The sequence below is a fragment of the Marmota flaviventris genome, chromosome 1 (genome assembly GCF_047511675.1).
Source record: "Marmota flaviventris isolate mMarFla1 chromosome 1, mMarFla1.hap1, whole genome shotgun sequence".
Classification (NCBI taxonomy): Eukaryota; Metazoa; Chordata; class Mammalia; order Rodentia; family Sciuridae; genus Marmota; species Marmota flaviventris.
Genome location: NC_092498.1, coordinates 64,570,254 through 64,586,509, shown reverse-complemented (window position 1 = coordinate 64,586,509; position 16,256 = coordinate 64,570,254). Strand labels below are relative to the sequence as shown.

Below are 16,256 nucleotides of genomic sequence, written 5' to 3'. Positions count from 1 at the left end.
ATTAGGTATGTCACTACCTGACCACCACTCGGTCAGAAAACATTTCTCTAAAACTTAGATGGCATGTTTATTAGTCATTATCACATATTTTCACCTTAGTTGCTGATTATTGTTTTTTAAAATAGCAGAATGAATATATAAAGTCTCACTTTGCCCTTTTCACACATATATTTTAATTTACTCCTTTCATTCTGTTTATGCTTAAATTATAAAATATATAATTAATATTTTATGTGTTCTTTTGGTGAGCATTAATAATTATATATGTGAAGACAATTTATTTTAACTTTTTATAACTTTCCTTATAAATTAAAAAATGGCAATAATCGTAAAATTCAGGCAAAAATAGGATTGTATCTAAAAAAGGTTTTATTTTTAAGTGTCTAACAATTGATAAGATAAATGTAGCATGATTTCTTTTGCACCCAGCAGAACTTTTGAACAGTTTTGCCCTAAAAGAAAAGGTTGTTAGTAAGTGAATGAATGCCTCTCAAAGGTTATGTGTGGAGGAACAGGACTGGAAGACCAGGGATAATAGAAAAGATAGTTCTGCATAAGCAAAAGAAGTGGTGAGTGATAGGAGTTTTCTCTTCTTGTACTCTAGGTGACCTAAAGAAGGTAGAGTTAATTCTAACTGACTGCGTGTCTTCAAGTCTTTGGGCTTTGCAAATAGTGATGAGAAGTCCATTCAGCCTCTTTTATACAGCTAGAGCACTTTGAGACAGAATATATGGGTTTTCAGGCTTGTGGGAGGCTGCTGAGTCACGAATGATTCACAGATCTAGCTTCAGAAATCTTTAGACTTCAATATTACAATACAGGGTGGTCCATTTAAATATTTCTTATTGAAATCCACATTGGCATATGCTCTAAATGGAGCATTAGGAACAGTGACAGAATGAATAATGATGAAAAAAAAAATAGGAGACTACAACAAGAATGTTGATGTTTAATTCATGTTACTCCTTCATGATTCTTCCAAATTTCATAGAAATAAGTTACATGGGTGTGTCATCTTACAAGAGAGGCCTTTAGCTTCACAAAGTGCCATACTTCTTATATAAGGGCTTGTGAAACACTTCCTACCTGTTTGTTGAATGATTCAGTGTGATCCACTTTCTGGATCTTTGCACCTAATTACAGAATAATTATTTCAAATAAAAAGATATAAACATTAACACAAATGAGACCTTCTATGAGAAGATAAGCCACTGTGTTTTTAAGTGTTTATTTAATATATTATATTAAAGATTTAAATTAAAATAAATAAAAAATAAAATAGGGAAAATATACCTAACACTGATTTCTTCTATTTATTTTTGTTGGTAGTAGCAAATTATTTGATAATAAAGATTGAATTTGAAAAACAATGCTTTTCATTTTGCTTTTAAAGGCCTTCTTGGTGTTCATGTCTTAGAATTTATTTTTAATATACCTAACACTGGATTTAGCTCTGTAAAATACTTTTTCTACATGATATGTGTGTGTGTGTGTATTTTTCAGTTAATTTCTTAGGTTTTGACCTACTTTTCAACGTATAATGCATGAAGGATCACGGCTATGTTATTTTGTTGTTTAAAAATTAACAAATATCATATAATGAAATTTTTACTAAGAAACTAAAAATACCTTGTTTTCCTATATTTCACATTTATGTAAACCCTTCACCAATGGTTCACATTCTTTGAAAAAAATAATTTGGTAGTGTTAAAAATCAATTTTTTTGGTCATGTATGAATAAAAATTCATTTTAAAAATGAAATTTATATGTATTTGAGTTTTGTAACCTAGTGTTTTGAGACACATATATACTAAACAGTCATTGAAGTATCTCACATAGTTACTTTTTGTGTTTGACAAGAGCAGGTAGAATTTACTCATTTAACATATTCTTTTTTTTTTTTAATTCTAATTTGTTATATATGACAACAGAATGCATTACACTAATGGAACACAATTTTTCATATCTCTGGTTGTACACAAAGTATTTCACACCATTCGTGTCTTCATACATGTACTTAGGAAAATGATGTCCATCTCTTTCCACCATCTTTTGTACCCCCATTCCCCTCCCTTTCCCTCCCACCCTTTTTCTCTATATAGAGTTATTTAACATATTCTAATTCAATACAACTTTATTAGCCTTGACCCTCATTTGTGCGTTAGATCTCTGACCTTGTTCATCCTACATATCTGCTGTTTCATATCCTTTGACAGACATCTCCCCAGGTCCTTCTCCCACACCGTAGTAACTGGTGTTTCATTTTCTTGGTGTGTCTGACCTCAGTTTTTTTTTTTTTTAACATAAATCATTTTCTCACAATTCTCATGGTTGGTTTCATTGTGTTTATGGGGAAAAGCAGTTTAATTTTTAAAAGATATACTTTAGGTTTTTGTTTATATTGAGCAGATAAGGAAAGGAAGCAGGTTATAATTCCTGTCCGAGCAGCAATCTTCTATTTGGAATGTTCAGTGTGCACAGACCATCAGAGGGGAGCATAAGGGTAATGTAGGTGCTGCTCAGGCAAAAAGGGTCAGAGAGAACCATGTTCTGTTGGGATAAGACAGGTTGAAAGCAATTAAATTGCAATATGTTTTCTGAGCTGGAAAGATGTTTACTGATTTATGTTGGAAGGATTCATTCCTATTTCTCTAGAACCCTATATTTATTAATAAAATATTAAAATTCTTAGAGGTAGCCTATCTTGAAATATTCCTTTCTGATGGTCTTCAGAAAGAATTATTGTCTTTCTAATTTTCAATATATTTGTGTTGACAGCTTTTTTATTGTCAAGTAAACTCTGTCTTAGAACAGCTGTCAGACAAATTACATTGTGGTGTGTTTTAAAAGAAGCATCACAAGGGTCCATCTGCACCCTTGTTTTTATATTCATACATTTGTTTGTATATTTGAACCTGCATTATGAAAACAAGGAAAGTTGGTTGAAATAGTCATGTTTATCTGTTCATATTGTAGGACTGAATGTTGCTTTTAGAATATTTTATATTTAGAAACACATCAAAGCTGACTTTACACTTAACCTGCTACTTTATGTCAAATATCTTTGCATGTGAGGAATGCAAGTCAATTGCTGTGGAACAATACTTAACATGACAATGTCATGTTATGCTAATAAAAGCAGTAAAATTTCTGGTAGCAAATAAAATAAGTAGAGCTTGTTTAATTCTGATCAAAAACTTAAATTAAAATTATGGCATTTAAGTAATCATGTGCATATTTCCACAGAAAGTTTTAAAGGAAGACAATACCCAGGTTTTCTCAATATTGAAATCTTTATTTCTCAACTATGACTAACTTTTCCACGTAAAACTAAGATTCTGTAAATTTCGTTTTTGTCTCTCTATACACAAAGAGACTATGACATTCTATAAAAATCAGGAAGCATATATAAGTTATGATGACAGAAGAGTTAAGGGATTACTCTGGTAGTTTAAAGATGAAATCCAAACTATGTTTCAGATCACTGGATCAATTAGCATTTATTAAGGTAATTATACTATATTGTTTGCTGAGGGCAACTGCTCTGCCATTTACCAACTGTGACTTTATGCAATTAATCGAAACTTATTATGCCTCAGTTTCTTCATATGTAAAGTAGGACTTATAATAGATTTCTGTGAGCCTTAAAGATGTTGTTTGTATAGCTTGTTTAGAAAAGCTCTTGTCATATGATAGGTCTATAGATATTACCTATTGTTTATTGAGCATCTATTTTTATATTTAGAACTATTCTAGGTATTCTCAGGCTACAGAGCCATAAGCTATGACCAATCTATTTAAGTAAGTTAAATATTGTTAGAGAAATAACAGCAACATAAGACAGTATATCAATATCAAAAAAGGAACCTGGGTGTGCAAATTTGAAGAGTGATTTTTAGGAGCTAAAGCAATTTAAGAAAGGTGATTTCAAGCTAGTAGAATATGATTAAAGAATATGACAAAACTCATATGTTTGTCAAACAATTAAATTAGCTTGGCTGAAAGTACTGGTCTATGTAGAGCAATGGATTGGACATTTAGGTGAGAATCTCAATATAAGAAGCATTTGATTATTTTTTAGTATTGGAACTATTATGATTCCTCAGATAATAATCAAGACAAAAGGAAATTAGGAAAGTTTTATCATGAGAGCAAATAATTATGCTTGAATTAGGCTAAAATAAATTTTGTGAACAATTTTCAGTGACTGAGGAAAAGAGTGCAGATGAACAATGAAAGGAAGGTCTTCAATAAAATGAATGTAGGTTTTATAATGAGCAATTACAAATTCAGCTCATTGGGTTCATAGAAACCCCAGCAGCAGATTGTGTGGCCACATGGGACCTCAGTTGGCACCAGGCTAGACAGAGATTGTGCTAGAGGTTGTAAGTAACTGTGATGTGGAAGAAAAGAAAATAAAGGTCTCAGGGCATCAGGGAACAAATCCCATGTATGAAAAGCCTCCCTGCTGTAGCTGATCTGTGAAACAACTTTAATACCAATCTGAAAGTGTATTACTGATCTGTTTGGATGATGGAAGCAAATTGCTGCAAGCCAAGGCAGAAAATAATAACTAAACAATTAAAAAAAAAAGTGTGGCTAAAGCAAAAACCAATTCAACATGGTGGAAAAGTAGATCCTATGAAGAATTCTTGGCTTTTGTGAATTGTGAATATGATTATTTGTAAGGTGGATTACACACACACACACACACACACACACACGCAGAAAAAGGCCAACAGTAAATGAAGGCAGAGAAGCATGAACTGCTCAAGAATCAGGCTTTAGTTTTACAATTTGTTTCTATTCTCAAGTTCTTTACCTTTCCACTCTGATTAGTGTGATCATATTCCTTTCTGCAGCCCAGGATTACGCTAGACTAAAATTGAATACTAAAGCATTTCATAAGTTGAAACAGCTTTCTAAAAACAGAGCAATGGTGTTACTGAAAATGGTTTAAATTGAAAATAATTTCAGGAACTTATAGTCCTGGCATAATATTCGTTTTTCAAGCAATCCTATAATTTAATGTAGGTACCAAACTCTCCATTTATACCACAAAAAATAAAAGTATTTCACTATATAGTTATCCATGCAATGAAAGGGATATTAAATAAACTTGCATGTCTAGGTTATCTAAATCTTTGGCTTACTTATGTTATTTTTACCCACCTACAGGGACACTGTGGGTGGTTTATTATATAACAAAAATAGGAGCCTTTTGGCATTGGTAGAATATTTATAGCAAGTAGAACAGTTGACTTTTGAAATATATGATCTTATTACTTCACATTTGTGAATAAGCTATTTATATTTCAGCACACTTGAAATGGTCAGTTTGTTAGATCTTTTGATATTTTAATTTTTCCCAGCTCTACAAGGCATAACTGTGTCTTTTATTGCCTTAAAAATAAGATTATTTCTTAAATATAATGGCATAGGCAGAGAACTGTCTTAGGACAAGGCCCCAATTGGCAAAAACTTCTCACCTTCTCACCACCCCTCCTGTAAATCCCTTACTGTAACAAGCCCACCTCCCTTTCTTTTTCTTGTGGTATATCTGTCTTTGTCTTTACGATAATTATAGTAGAATAAGTTGAGAAGAACATGGAAAAAAGATGCCTATTTTAATATTCTCTCTATACAAACAGCAGCAGTTTTAAACACATTCTCCTCCCACTACACCCCACAAGACTTACCCACATAAAATATAGGATGCAAGGACAGTTAGTCTAGTTTAGGACCTATTATAACAATTCTTAGCTATCACACTGACTCCATTTTTCCAGCCAGGAAAATTTTCTTTAGCTTTTTCAAAATAATTTAATAGGAAATTATAAAGACTTGACACTTTTTTCTCAACTGTTAACACTTTACAATAGATTAAATAGGGTATAATTTGTGCTTTTCTGAATTTGATGTTCTTCAAATGTGTACAAGATGAAATGGATTATTATCTCTCTTTTTTTTTTCTTTTTGAAAGTTGCTTTCTAAAGTATGCATTACTCTTTTGAAACAATATTACAGACAAATCCAGCTTTAAAAGGAACAATGTTTATTGAATGGCAAGTTTTTCTCTCAAACTTAATGCAAATATCAATATTTTGTATGTGTGCTTTTAGAATTTTGATTGTTTCTGTTCAATAAGGTGAAGCAGAGGATATAATAAGGTTATTTCAATTATGCAATGAAATACCTCAATTTTTAGTAATATCTTAGAGAATGCTACAAATTACATTCAATCTGGACACAACATCAAACTGCTGAAAATAATGTTGTTGACTATAATGAGTTGGCAAGGGACAAAGAGAGATTACAAGACTTGATTTTTCTCCTTGACATTCAATATACTTAAAAGATTTAGAATTTCAAGAGATTTAATAATTCCTTAAAACTATTAGGTCCACATTTTGAAAATTTGCTGTTTGTCAAAAGATGGATATTGTTTACAAAGGTGTACATCTTACAGTTGATTTTATTCTGATGTGGATTATAGGGAGAAGTTATGCTTAAAGAGAATTTGTGTGTTTGAAACAATGGAATCATTAAATATATTTGTGATTTTTAAACAATAGTAGTACAGTTGAATTTCATTTCAGTACATATCTCTATGTTCAGTCAATGCTTATGTGCCTGCTATATCCAAGGCAATTTTTCAGTAGAAAGTTTGGGGATACAGTGATAAATGAGAAAAAAAAGCATATTCATCTAATCACGGAAGTGTCAGAAAAATAAACACAAAGCACAGCTAAAGTACTTTTGGAATTTTGTGGATAGAAGTAAACATTCTTGGTTTGGGAGATTGTGAAAGGTGGTATGAAAGTATTTGGGGATTTATCAGTTTACAATTGAGGTGGAAGATTAATTCTAGGTGGAGGTTGAAGGATGAATGAGGAAAAGTACAGCCAATGCACATTGAAACCTGAGGTTGGTTGTAGTAGAAGGTCTTAGGAAATAAGAAGGGAGAGAGGGCTGGGTTGCTTAACTTCCGGAATGTTTTCTCCTGTCTACATTTTTCTAATTGGTAGTAATGCAAGGATACATATTAGATATTTTAGCATGGAGGTGGTACAAAATAAAGTCTCAATGTTTTTAGCTATCAGCTATGTATGGAGAAAAGCTGGGACATAATTATTTAACAGGATCGTAGGAGGGAAAGATGAAGAAATTGGTGCTATGATTCTTGATAATGGGCTAGATGGATTGCCAATAGAGAAAAAGGATACAAAGAGTTTGTAGTCTGCAGAGGGAAAATATTGAGTTCAATATGATACATCTTTGGACAGGAATGATGGAATGTCAAAGTGGAGCATTCAAATGGTAGTTGAGGAACAAGTGGATCTCAAATTTAGGGACTATATAAGTAAAGGTGACAGTTGAAGCATAAGATTTTGAGGAAGTACAAGTAGAAGAGAGGAAGGAGAAAAATGTATTAAAATTGAAGATGGATGTTGAGAAATAATTGTATTTATCCTTAGGAAAATGAAAAGGAATCAGTTGATAATAATAAAGAAAACAAGAGCCAAACAAATAGGGTCATAGGAGCAAAAAGCACACAAGATTCAAGAGGGCAGTGGAACAGTGAGGGACGTGGGGTAAGAAAGGGACAAGAAATAGGATGTGCACCCCTTCTCTGCATGCCCAGACTCCAGAGCTTCTCACAGTTTTCCCCACATATACTATTCATTCTTCTTACTCTTTGACTTCCTATCATGCTCAAGTCTTTTCTGTAACATTGAAGCTTCTGGTAGCACCTGAGCCTTGAAGCCAAGGAATATGCATTTTTAACAAGAAGGGTCAAGTGTGCTCTGTCACCCTGAGCATGAAAGTCCAGTGTGTTTTCTCAAGAAAACAGCTTATCTATTATTCTAATTCTGTTGTTCTTAAATAACAAAATATACGCTCAATGAATTTGGTCAGACCAGAGATTGTAATATGCATTTATATCTAAAGGGCTTTTGAATCACAGTATTAAACTTTCTGAGAGCAATCTGTTTTATTTCACCATGCTTTTGGTAACTTATTATTTAAAAAATACATATATATTGTAAGTGACTTAAAATGAGATATGTGTACGCAGGTCCCTTTCTCTAAGTTGCTACATTATATTTTTTTATAAGACTGAAAATTCAAAAAATGATGACAAAGATTTGGAATTTGGCAATACAGTATTTTCACATTCTCTTGGAAATACTGTAAAAAAAGGATTTTTGGTTCTATAGAAAAAGGGTTTAGAAAACAAGCATTGTTTATGAATATATTATGACATTTTAATGAATATTTTAGTAGTCTTTGTTATGTAGAATCAGTAGAGATCTAGAAATTGTCATGACCTTCAGTTTACTTTTCCGTGCCTCCTTTCCCACCTGCTGGTGTCTGTCCCACATTCATCTGAGTGCCGTTTTTCTCTGATCTTGCCCTCCACAGCCTGGTATTGGTAAGAAATTCACACAGCTATGTTGATTAGTACCAATGGAATCCTATGACCTTCAGTATAGTGCAGATCCTTAAACATCTCCAGCCACTCTGTAAACCTCCACCTCTCTATTCTACTTCCTTACCTACTATTTCTGAACAGATGACTCTTTCTTGCTTATTACAAAGGAAATAGAGACCAATAAACTAGAACTGTCTCAACTTTTTGCACTAGTTGTTGCAGTTATTTCCACTTATCTCAAAACTTTTCCTCTTCCTTTCCAGTACCCATGGAAGAACTGTCTTCCCTTAGAGCCACACTCTAGATTTCTCCTTTGTTTTGATTCTTTCCTCCTCATCCATTACTTTTATCCTCTCGTGTTTAGGATACAGTAAGTGAGCAAGAAAAGTGTAATGAATCTAGTGACTTTTGAAAGACCTTGCTGTGTTGTAGAGAAGATTGCTTTCCTCACATATTGCAAGGTTCAGGGCTGAGAGCCCTGTTTAAAAATTCATATTAGCAAGAGAAAAGCATATAAATTTATTGAATCTAATAAAACTTTAAAATGACTTGGGAGGCTTCAGAAAATGAAGAACCAAAGATCAAGAGATAGGTACATATTTTTATGGACAATATTGAGGAAGTACAATTGGTGAACAAAAGGACATGATCTACAAGGCCTGTTGGTTCTGATAATACTCGGTTTTCCTGTGTGCTGTTTTTTTCCCTTTGGATTTCGAGCAGGACACCTGTCACATGAGTCCACAGGGAGAAGGGCAAAGAGAGCTTTCTGCTTTTGCTGTTTTGTCAAATGTCAAAGTGCCCTATTTGGGGGTTGCATTTCCTGAATCCCACCACTGTCAATAAATTATATATTCTCTTGAATCTTTAATGTCTCCCTCCCCTCTTGTCTTTCTCCTTTTACATAGAAACATGCCCATATCTATCACATTAAAACCCAAGAGAAACCTCAGGTCCTCATTCTCCATTCCCTTCTAGTTCCCACACTGTTTCTTCCATTTTCCCAGCAAAGGTAGATTTATTTATGATACTGTAATCCCTTCCACTCTTTGGAAATATTTTTCCCCTCTGGCTTCTGACATCTCATGGTTTAGGGATTCTCCTCTCTGGTCACTACTCAGATTCCTCTGCTTGTTCCTTAAATGTTATTTTTGAGATTTTTAACTTCTGTTTATTTTTCTTCCTCCATTTACTCTCTTTTGGAAGTTGTACTTTGATTTTTGCATGCTCTTTATATATGTTGTAACCACAAAATTCTTAAATTCTATGGAGAATTCTTTTCTAGAACTGTAAACCTTTGTATATTCAACTATTACATGTCTATTCTGTTCTCTTAAAAAAAAAAAAAAAACCCACCTTTAATTAAATCCCCAAACAGAAACTCATGGGTTGTGGCTGTAGCTCAGTCAGTGGCAGATTGCTTGCTTAAGCATGTGTGGGGTCCTGGGTTCAATCCCCAACACAGCAAGCAAAACTTATCAGTGTCCCTCCAAATTGGTCTTCCCCCATACTTTCTATATTAAAATGCCCTATCATAATCTAATTGAGGAACTCCCTGAATCATTTCCCAATTTTTCTTCCCAATCATTTTCTTTTTTTAATATTTATTTTTTAGTTGTAGAGGGACACAATACATTTATTTTATTTATTTTTTATTTTTATATGGTGCTGAGGATCAAACCCAGGGCCTCACATGTGCTAGGCTAGCACTCTACCGCTGAGCCACAACTCTAGCCCCCCAATCATTTTCTTTATCTAACAGTACAAGAAATCTTGTGATGCATACTTAGGAATTTCTGTTGGATTGTTTATTTCTACTTGTCTTCTTTCTTTCTGGCTTCTCATTTTCTACTGTTCCTCCATTATTTTGAGAAAACCATCTAAATGCTTCAAAAGGTTATTTCAGATTCTTGGTCTGGACCATCTTTCTGGATGAATTTTGCCCTTCCATTCCTGCCTCAATTTCATATCATTTGCCAAGCTTGGACTTCTTGAAGTTGTTAAATAAGCTATGCTTTGTATTCTCTTTGGCTTCACTCTGACTTTGTTCAATTTTGTAATTTTAAATAGCTACTTCTCCAGAAAGCCTTGAAGGAATTAATGATATGCCATTCCAAAATATTCCCAGTTGGTATATTGATTATTTCAGACTGGTCACTTGAGGAGCTAGAACTTCAGAAAGAGCTGTTTATCCTGTGTTTCCTACCTGCAGCAAGCCCTGGAGGTTCTTTTGAGAGGGATGCCCTTTACATACCAAGAATGAAAACTAGCTCTGACCACCAGAGACTGGAAATTAGGGCTACAGTGCATATGAATAAACAAATCCTGAAGTAACTCTAATTTTTCACTAGCTTCTATGCCTTCCATATATTTCTTAGTAACATTCCTAGAATTAACTACCTTAATCTCTATATTTATTTGTTCCATCATCCCTTCACAAATTAATCATTCTTTGCCTCAAAAGTATATAAACTCCATGCTTTGGTCATTTTTTTTTTTAGTACTTGAATCTCTTGTGAATATCTCCATGTAGTTATAAAATTAATAAAAAATTATGCTTTTCTCTTTTTAATGCAGGATCCTAGAGCAAGGCAAAGGCTGACATAAGAAAGGCGGGGGCCATATACTGAGCATTTCTTTGTTGCCTATAGCCTCTTCTACCAGCCTCCCCATACCACTATGAATAAGCATTAAGTGACTCCCTCCTGGTAGCTGAACAATGTCAAGAGTGAACAATAAATTCTTCCTGGTGGAGTGCCATGTTCCTTTCTTATTATGTGAAAATTTTGTTTCTCCCATTATTTCCCCCAAATTTTATAGTTCCATCTGGATAAATTTAATAAAATGATTATACATATGTGCTTGATGATTTACCAAGTAAGAAAAAGATTGATAAATATTTGCACATGAATATTATCTATTTTGTAATTTTCCACTTTTGAAGTAAATGTGACCTTTCCTTATTTCCTGGTCTTTATCACCTTGTAATTCAATGGTGAAAGTAGACTGCTTATATAATATTTTAGGAAAATCAGCTAACACTTTATATCTGTACAATAATTCGTGCTCCTATAAAGTGTTCTTGACAGCTTGTCAGTGGGGCAGAGAAGACTGGACATGTCCTAAAGTGCTTTGCAGTGCAAAAAAGTTCACCTCAGTGAACATTGGTAGCAACAGTGCCCACAGGTGTCAGGAGAGAGTGCATATTTTAGCTTAATTGGGCATAAATCAGAATTCAGTCATTAGATATATTCATCTCTCAGTTTCCCAGCTAAAGGGATGTATAACACTTCTTGCTTTTTGTCAGTGTTGATAGTTTATTTGAGAAGAGATGATTCAGTTTTTCCATATTCCATGACTTACTCAGTAACTGCTTAGAGCAACAAGATAGTCTGATCTGAATTAGAAAATAGTACTAATGTTCTTTGCTCTTCCTATACTCTACTGTATTTTGTTTGTTTGTTTTCAATGTAAAACTGGGGCATAATTGTAATTCTCTAATAGCAATACTAAGAATATTGATTGGTTGTTGCTTATAATGTTGTTCAGATGTATGCACCAGCTCATAAATAGCACAAACTGTACTATCAGGATGACATTATGTGCACCGTTCATTTTAATAGCCATATAAATTTCTATTTGATTTTGTTTCTTGATATTCATTTACCTTTCTTCTATCCTATTCATAAAGCATGGTTCAATAAATGTTATCCTTTATTTTTGTTTGTGCTAAAGTGTTCCTAGTGCTAATTTATTTACTAAGTTTGTTTTACACATAAATCATGCCTCCGTATTTTACTCTCTGGCACTTCATCCATTTTTATGACTGACTTTCTAGTTTCCCTTCTTCCTCTTTAGTTTGTCAGCTCATTATTCTTTTATATGTTCTCTTAAACCTCATTTAAATCCCTTTCCCATGTTATATTTTTATTTCACATTTATTGTTTATTGTATTACATATGCGTTTAGCTGAAAAAAAAATTGGTGACCATGATGTACTACTGGAACTCTTCTGTGTTATCTAAGGAAGAAAAGACATCTAAAGCTAAGTTTCCATGATTTAGATCGTACGTACGTAGAGTAAAGCTCATATTCAAAGTAAACATCTCATCATTTTATCAGATTACTTATGTTTCCGTATAATTGCCTGGAGAGAAAAGAACATATATTATTTATTTATTTACTTATTTATTTATTTTACTGCTGAGCTACATCTCCAGCCCTTCTGTTTTTATTGCTTTTGAGACATAGTTGCACTAAGGTGTCCAGCTAGCCTTGAACTTGTGATCCTTCCGCCTCAACTTCCTGGGTAGATGTGATTTCAGGCCACTGTGACTGTGAGGATGAATAAATGAAATAGATGAGGAAATTGAAAATTAAATTATATTGACATGAATCAGAAAAATTGTGTGGTATTTGGTACTGTTTCGAACGCCAGAAATAACTGAGATAGAAGATGTATTTAGGTTTTCCTAAAATGCCCTGAAACCATAGCTTATACTTTAAGATTTTCTTTGCATTGATCTAAAGAAAGGACTTGAACTTAAATCTTTGGATCATAATTTTAATGATCAAGACCATTGCTTTAAAATTTAAACTTTGATCCAGAATTCATATCTAAGTGTCTAGCTAAAGAAATAAAGTGCATTTAAAATTGTCCTCTAAAATATTGCAGTATGATTTGTAGTGGTTAAAAACAGATGATTTTTTTTTTAAAGAATTGTAGTATAGAATGTGGAGATAATGGAATAGTAAGTAGTCATTAAAAAGGATATGTTTATAGAATATTTGTGTCAGCATATGTTTGTATTTATCATATGGTATAAATGAAATAACTAAATAAAAGAATTAGAGCAAATATCTCTGAATGGTAGGATTATTCTTCCATTTTTCAAATAGTCTGCATTTATTGTACTCTCACTATTATATTCAGAGGACTTGTATGCAAAAATACAGCATTTGTAATTTAGAATGTTCTACTTAGTAATATATTTATTACATTTTAAGAAAAATAAGCAAATGTTTGCCTTCGTATCATAGAAGACATCCATGTAATTTTTTCTCTTTTGGATTTGTGGATGTTTTAGCATCCTAAACATTTGTATCTAAAGGTTGACTGCTTTGAAATTGGAAGGTGGAATGGGAGGGTGGACATGTGGGAGCTAGGAGGGAGAAGAAAGATCTAAGGACAATTTATGAATTATCTGAAGCATGGATATAAAATGTCACCATGTGACCTTTATTTGTCAAAGATGTGATAGAATATTTTTCTTTCTGATTTCTACAGTATCAAGTCATGGGTTGATAAGATGCAGGAAGACCTTGTCACACTGGCAAAAACAGCAAGTGGAGTCAATCAGCTTGTTGATGTGAGTAAAATCCATCAAAGGAAATTGCTAATTTGAATGTCCTTCTGTTTTGTAAGAAAGTGTGTATCTATGTTATAGATAGAATGTGATTTTTCCTGTGGATGTAGAAGTGACATTCTGAGAGAAACCCTTGCTACTGCTAGTTATTGTGAACAAGAGTGCCACCCCTAGCAGTTAATGAAACTCACCATGCTTTACAGTTTATACTACTTTACAGTTTACACTAGCTCTCAGATGAGTCCCTGATCTGTGTATGTCCCAATATTCACAGTTGGGTGCCATGTGCATGTTACCACAGTGTTTCCATTCCTCAGAATATATTTCTTAGGTAGTGATGACTTCCAAGTCTATAATGGTTCTTTTTAATATCCTCAATGGAAACTCATCTTTGTTCTTTGAGGATAGGTTTTATTTAAAAAAAATTTTGAAAAGTATTTATAACAATGTCCAGAGATTGGAATGATCAATTGAGATTGCTAATAAAGATTTTGGTGCAAGAAATGGAAATACAATAAAAGATGATTTTTTTCTTATGATTTCTAAATTGGTTGTGAAAGTTACTTTAAATTTTTTTTGAAAAGGACATTAATATGTGATATAAATATTTTATAGAATCTTAGATTATTTTTCATGGGTTAGAGCATTTATATATATATATTCTGTAAGATTAATCAAAGTTAAATGTCATTTGTATGGGGTCTCACAACTTCAATTTCAGTGTAAGTCATGTAATAACTTTTTGTTACATGTACTCTCACCTTGTGTTCTTAGTGATACAAGGACCCTGTTTATATTTTAATATGTGGTGGGTTGATTAAGTGAAATGGTATATGTTTTGACTGTGACCTAGCTCATGGTGTCAAGTGTGGAATTTTATATTTGTAGCATTATTGGGTAATCAGAAAGTTTCCAATTTTGGAGCATTTTGGATTTCATGTTTTTAGATTAGGAACATTCACCTTGCATGTGAATATTCCTCTCTGAGAGAAATGGAAACATATTGATAAGTTAAGTATAAGATTTTAAAATTTCTTCTGAACCTCTTTATGAAACAATTATAGAATTAAAAACAGAAGAGTTTTTTTTATTTGTTCCAATTAGTTATACGTGATAACAGAATGAATTTTGATTCATTGTACACAAATGGAGCACAACTTTTCATTTCTCTGGTTGTACTTGATGTAGAGTCCCACTATATGTGCGGTCATACATGTACCTAGGGTAATGATGTTCATGTCATTCCACCATCTTTCCTACCTCCATACCTCCACCCCTTTCTTCCCTCCCTTTTGCCCAAAGTTCCTCCATTCTCCCCATGCCCGCCCACCCTTTATGGGTTAGCATCCACTTATCAGAGAGAATATTTGACCTTTGTTTTTTTTTGGGGGGGAGGGTTGGCTTACTTTGCTTAGCATGATATTCTTCAACTCCATCCATTTATTGCAAATGCCATAATTTTATTCTACAAGAGAGTTTTGAGTAAAACTAATATTAGGTTGAGCATATTTAGACTTGGGTCTCATTCCCGAGACATCTCGTGTGTGTGTGTGTGTGTGTGTGTGTGTGTGTGTATAATGTAAGCAAATGGTTCAGAAGAGATTTGAAATCTGAAGAATTTCTGGTCCCAAATCTTTTACATAAGGGTACTAAATCTGTATCTGTGAGATAAGGAATACATTTGGAAATGAAGGGTATTTCTTATGAACACCAGTGATGAGATTTAATTCTAATCCATCCTCATTGAGCACATAATGTGTTCCAGGCACTGTGCAGGCTACCAAGAGTAGACAAACAGTTTCTTTTCTCAGAGAACTGACACAGCTCATCAAAAATCCCCAGTGCTTGGGGTGAAAAGATGCCTGAAAGCTATTGTAAATTGACAGTAGGAATCTGTAGTGATTCCCTGGGGAAGATATGTTACACTGAGAAAGTGTGCAGCATATAAGTGAGACTGAGCAACGGTATTTGTGGATGTTCCAGCAAATATTATTTATTAATTTTCATTTAAATACTGTTTAAATTGACTAAGGGCTTTCATTCAACCACAAGGAGAAAAAAAAATGACAAATGACAGATTCTGGTTTTAAGTTACATGATACTTTTTATTGACAGATTGAGATTAAAAATAAGCTCTTGGAAACCTTTTCAGTGCCTCTCTAGCCTCAAAAACCACTTGCTTGGCTGACCTCGTTATTTTATTTCGTGTTATGATATGAATCTTCTATTGCCAAATCTGTGTTTTGCAATAAAACATTAAGTAAAAAAAATTTCACCGAGTTTCCATTTGGTCTTAGGAAGTATAGATGGCTTAGAAGACTGTAAAATTGTATGAATTAATGACTTTGTCTGAATTAGGATAAAAAAGTAGATGGAAAAGATGAAAATCCCCATAATTTTTTGTTTATGAGGAACGTACCTCAATATAGTGACAGATGTATTATGTGTAAGA

General features: G+C 33.2%; 1 protein-coding gene across 3 annotated transcripts in view; it reads left to right on the top strand.

Moving 5' to 3' along the window:
- Cacna2d1 (calcium voltage-gated channel auxiliary subunit alpha2delta 1) overlaps positions 1 to 16,256 on the top strand; it is a 465,343-nt gene that overhangs the window by 72,729 nt on the left and 376,358 nt on the right. For all 3 annotated transcript variants that reach the window (XR_011707765.1, XM_027926328.2, XM_027926327.2), the window contains exon 2: positions 13,726 to 13,807. Coding sequence is in view for 2 of the 3 variants with exons in the window: in XM_027926328.2 (XP_027782129.1) it covers positions 13,726 to 13,807 (82 nt within the window). In the remaining variant the exon portion in view is untranslated. The remainder of the gene's footprint in view (positions 1 to 13,725; positions 13,808 to 16,256) is intronic.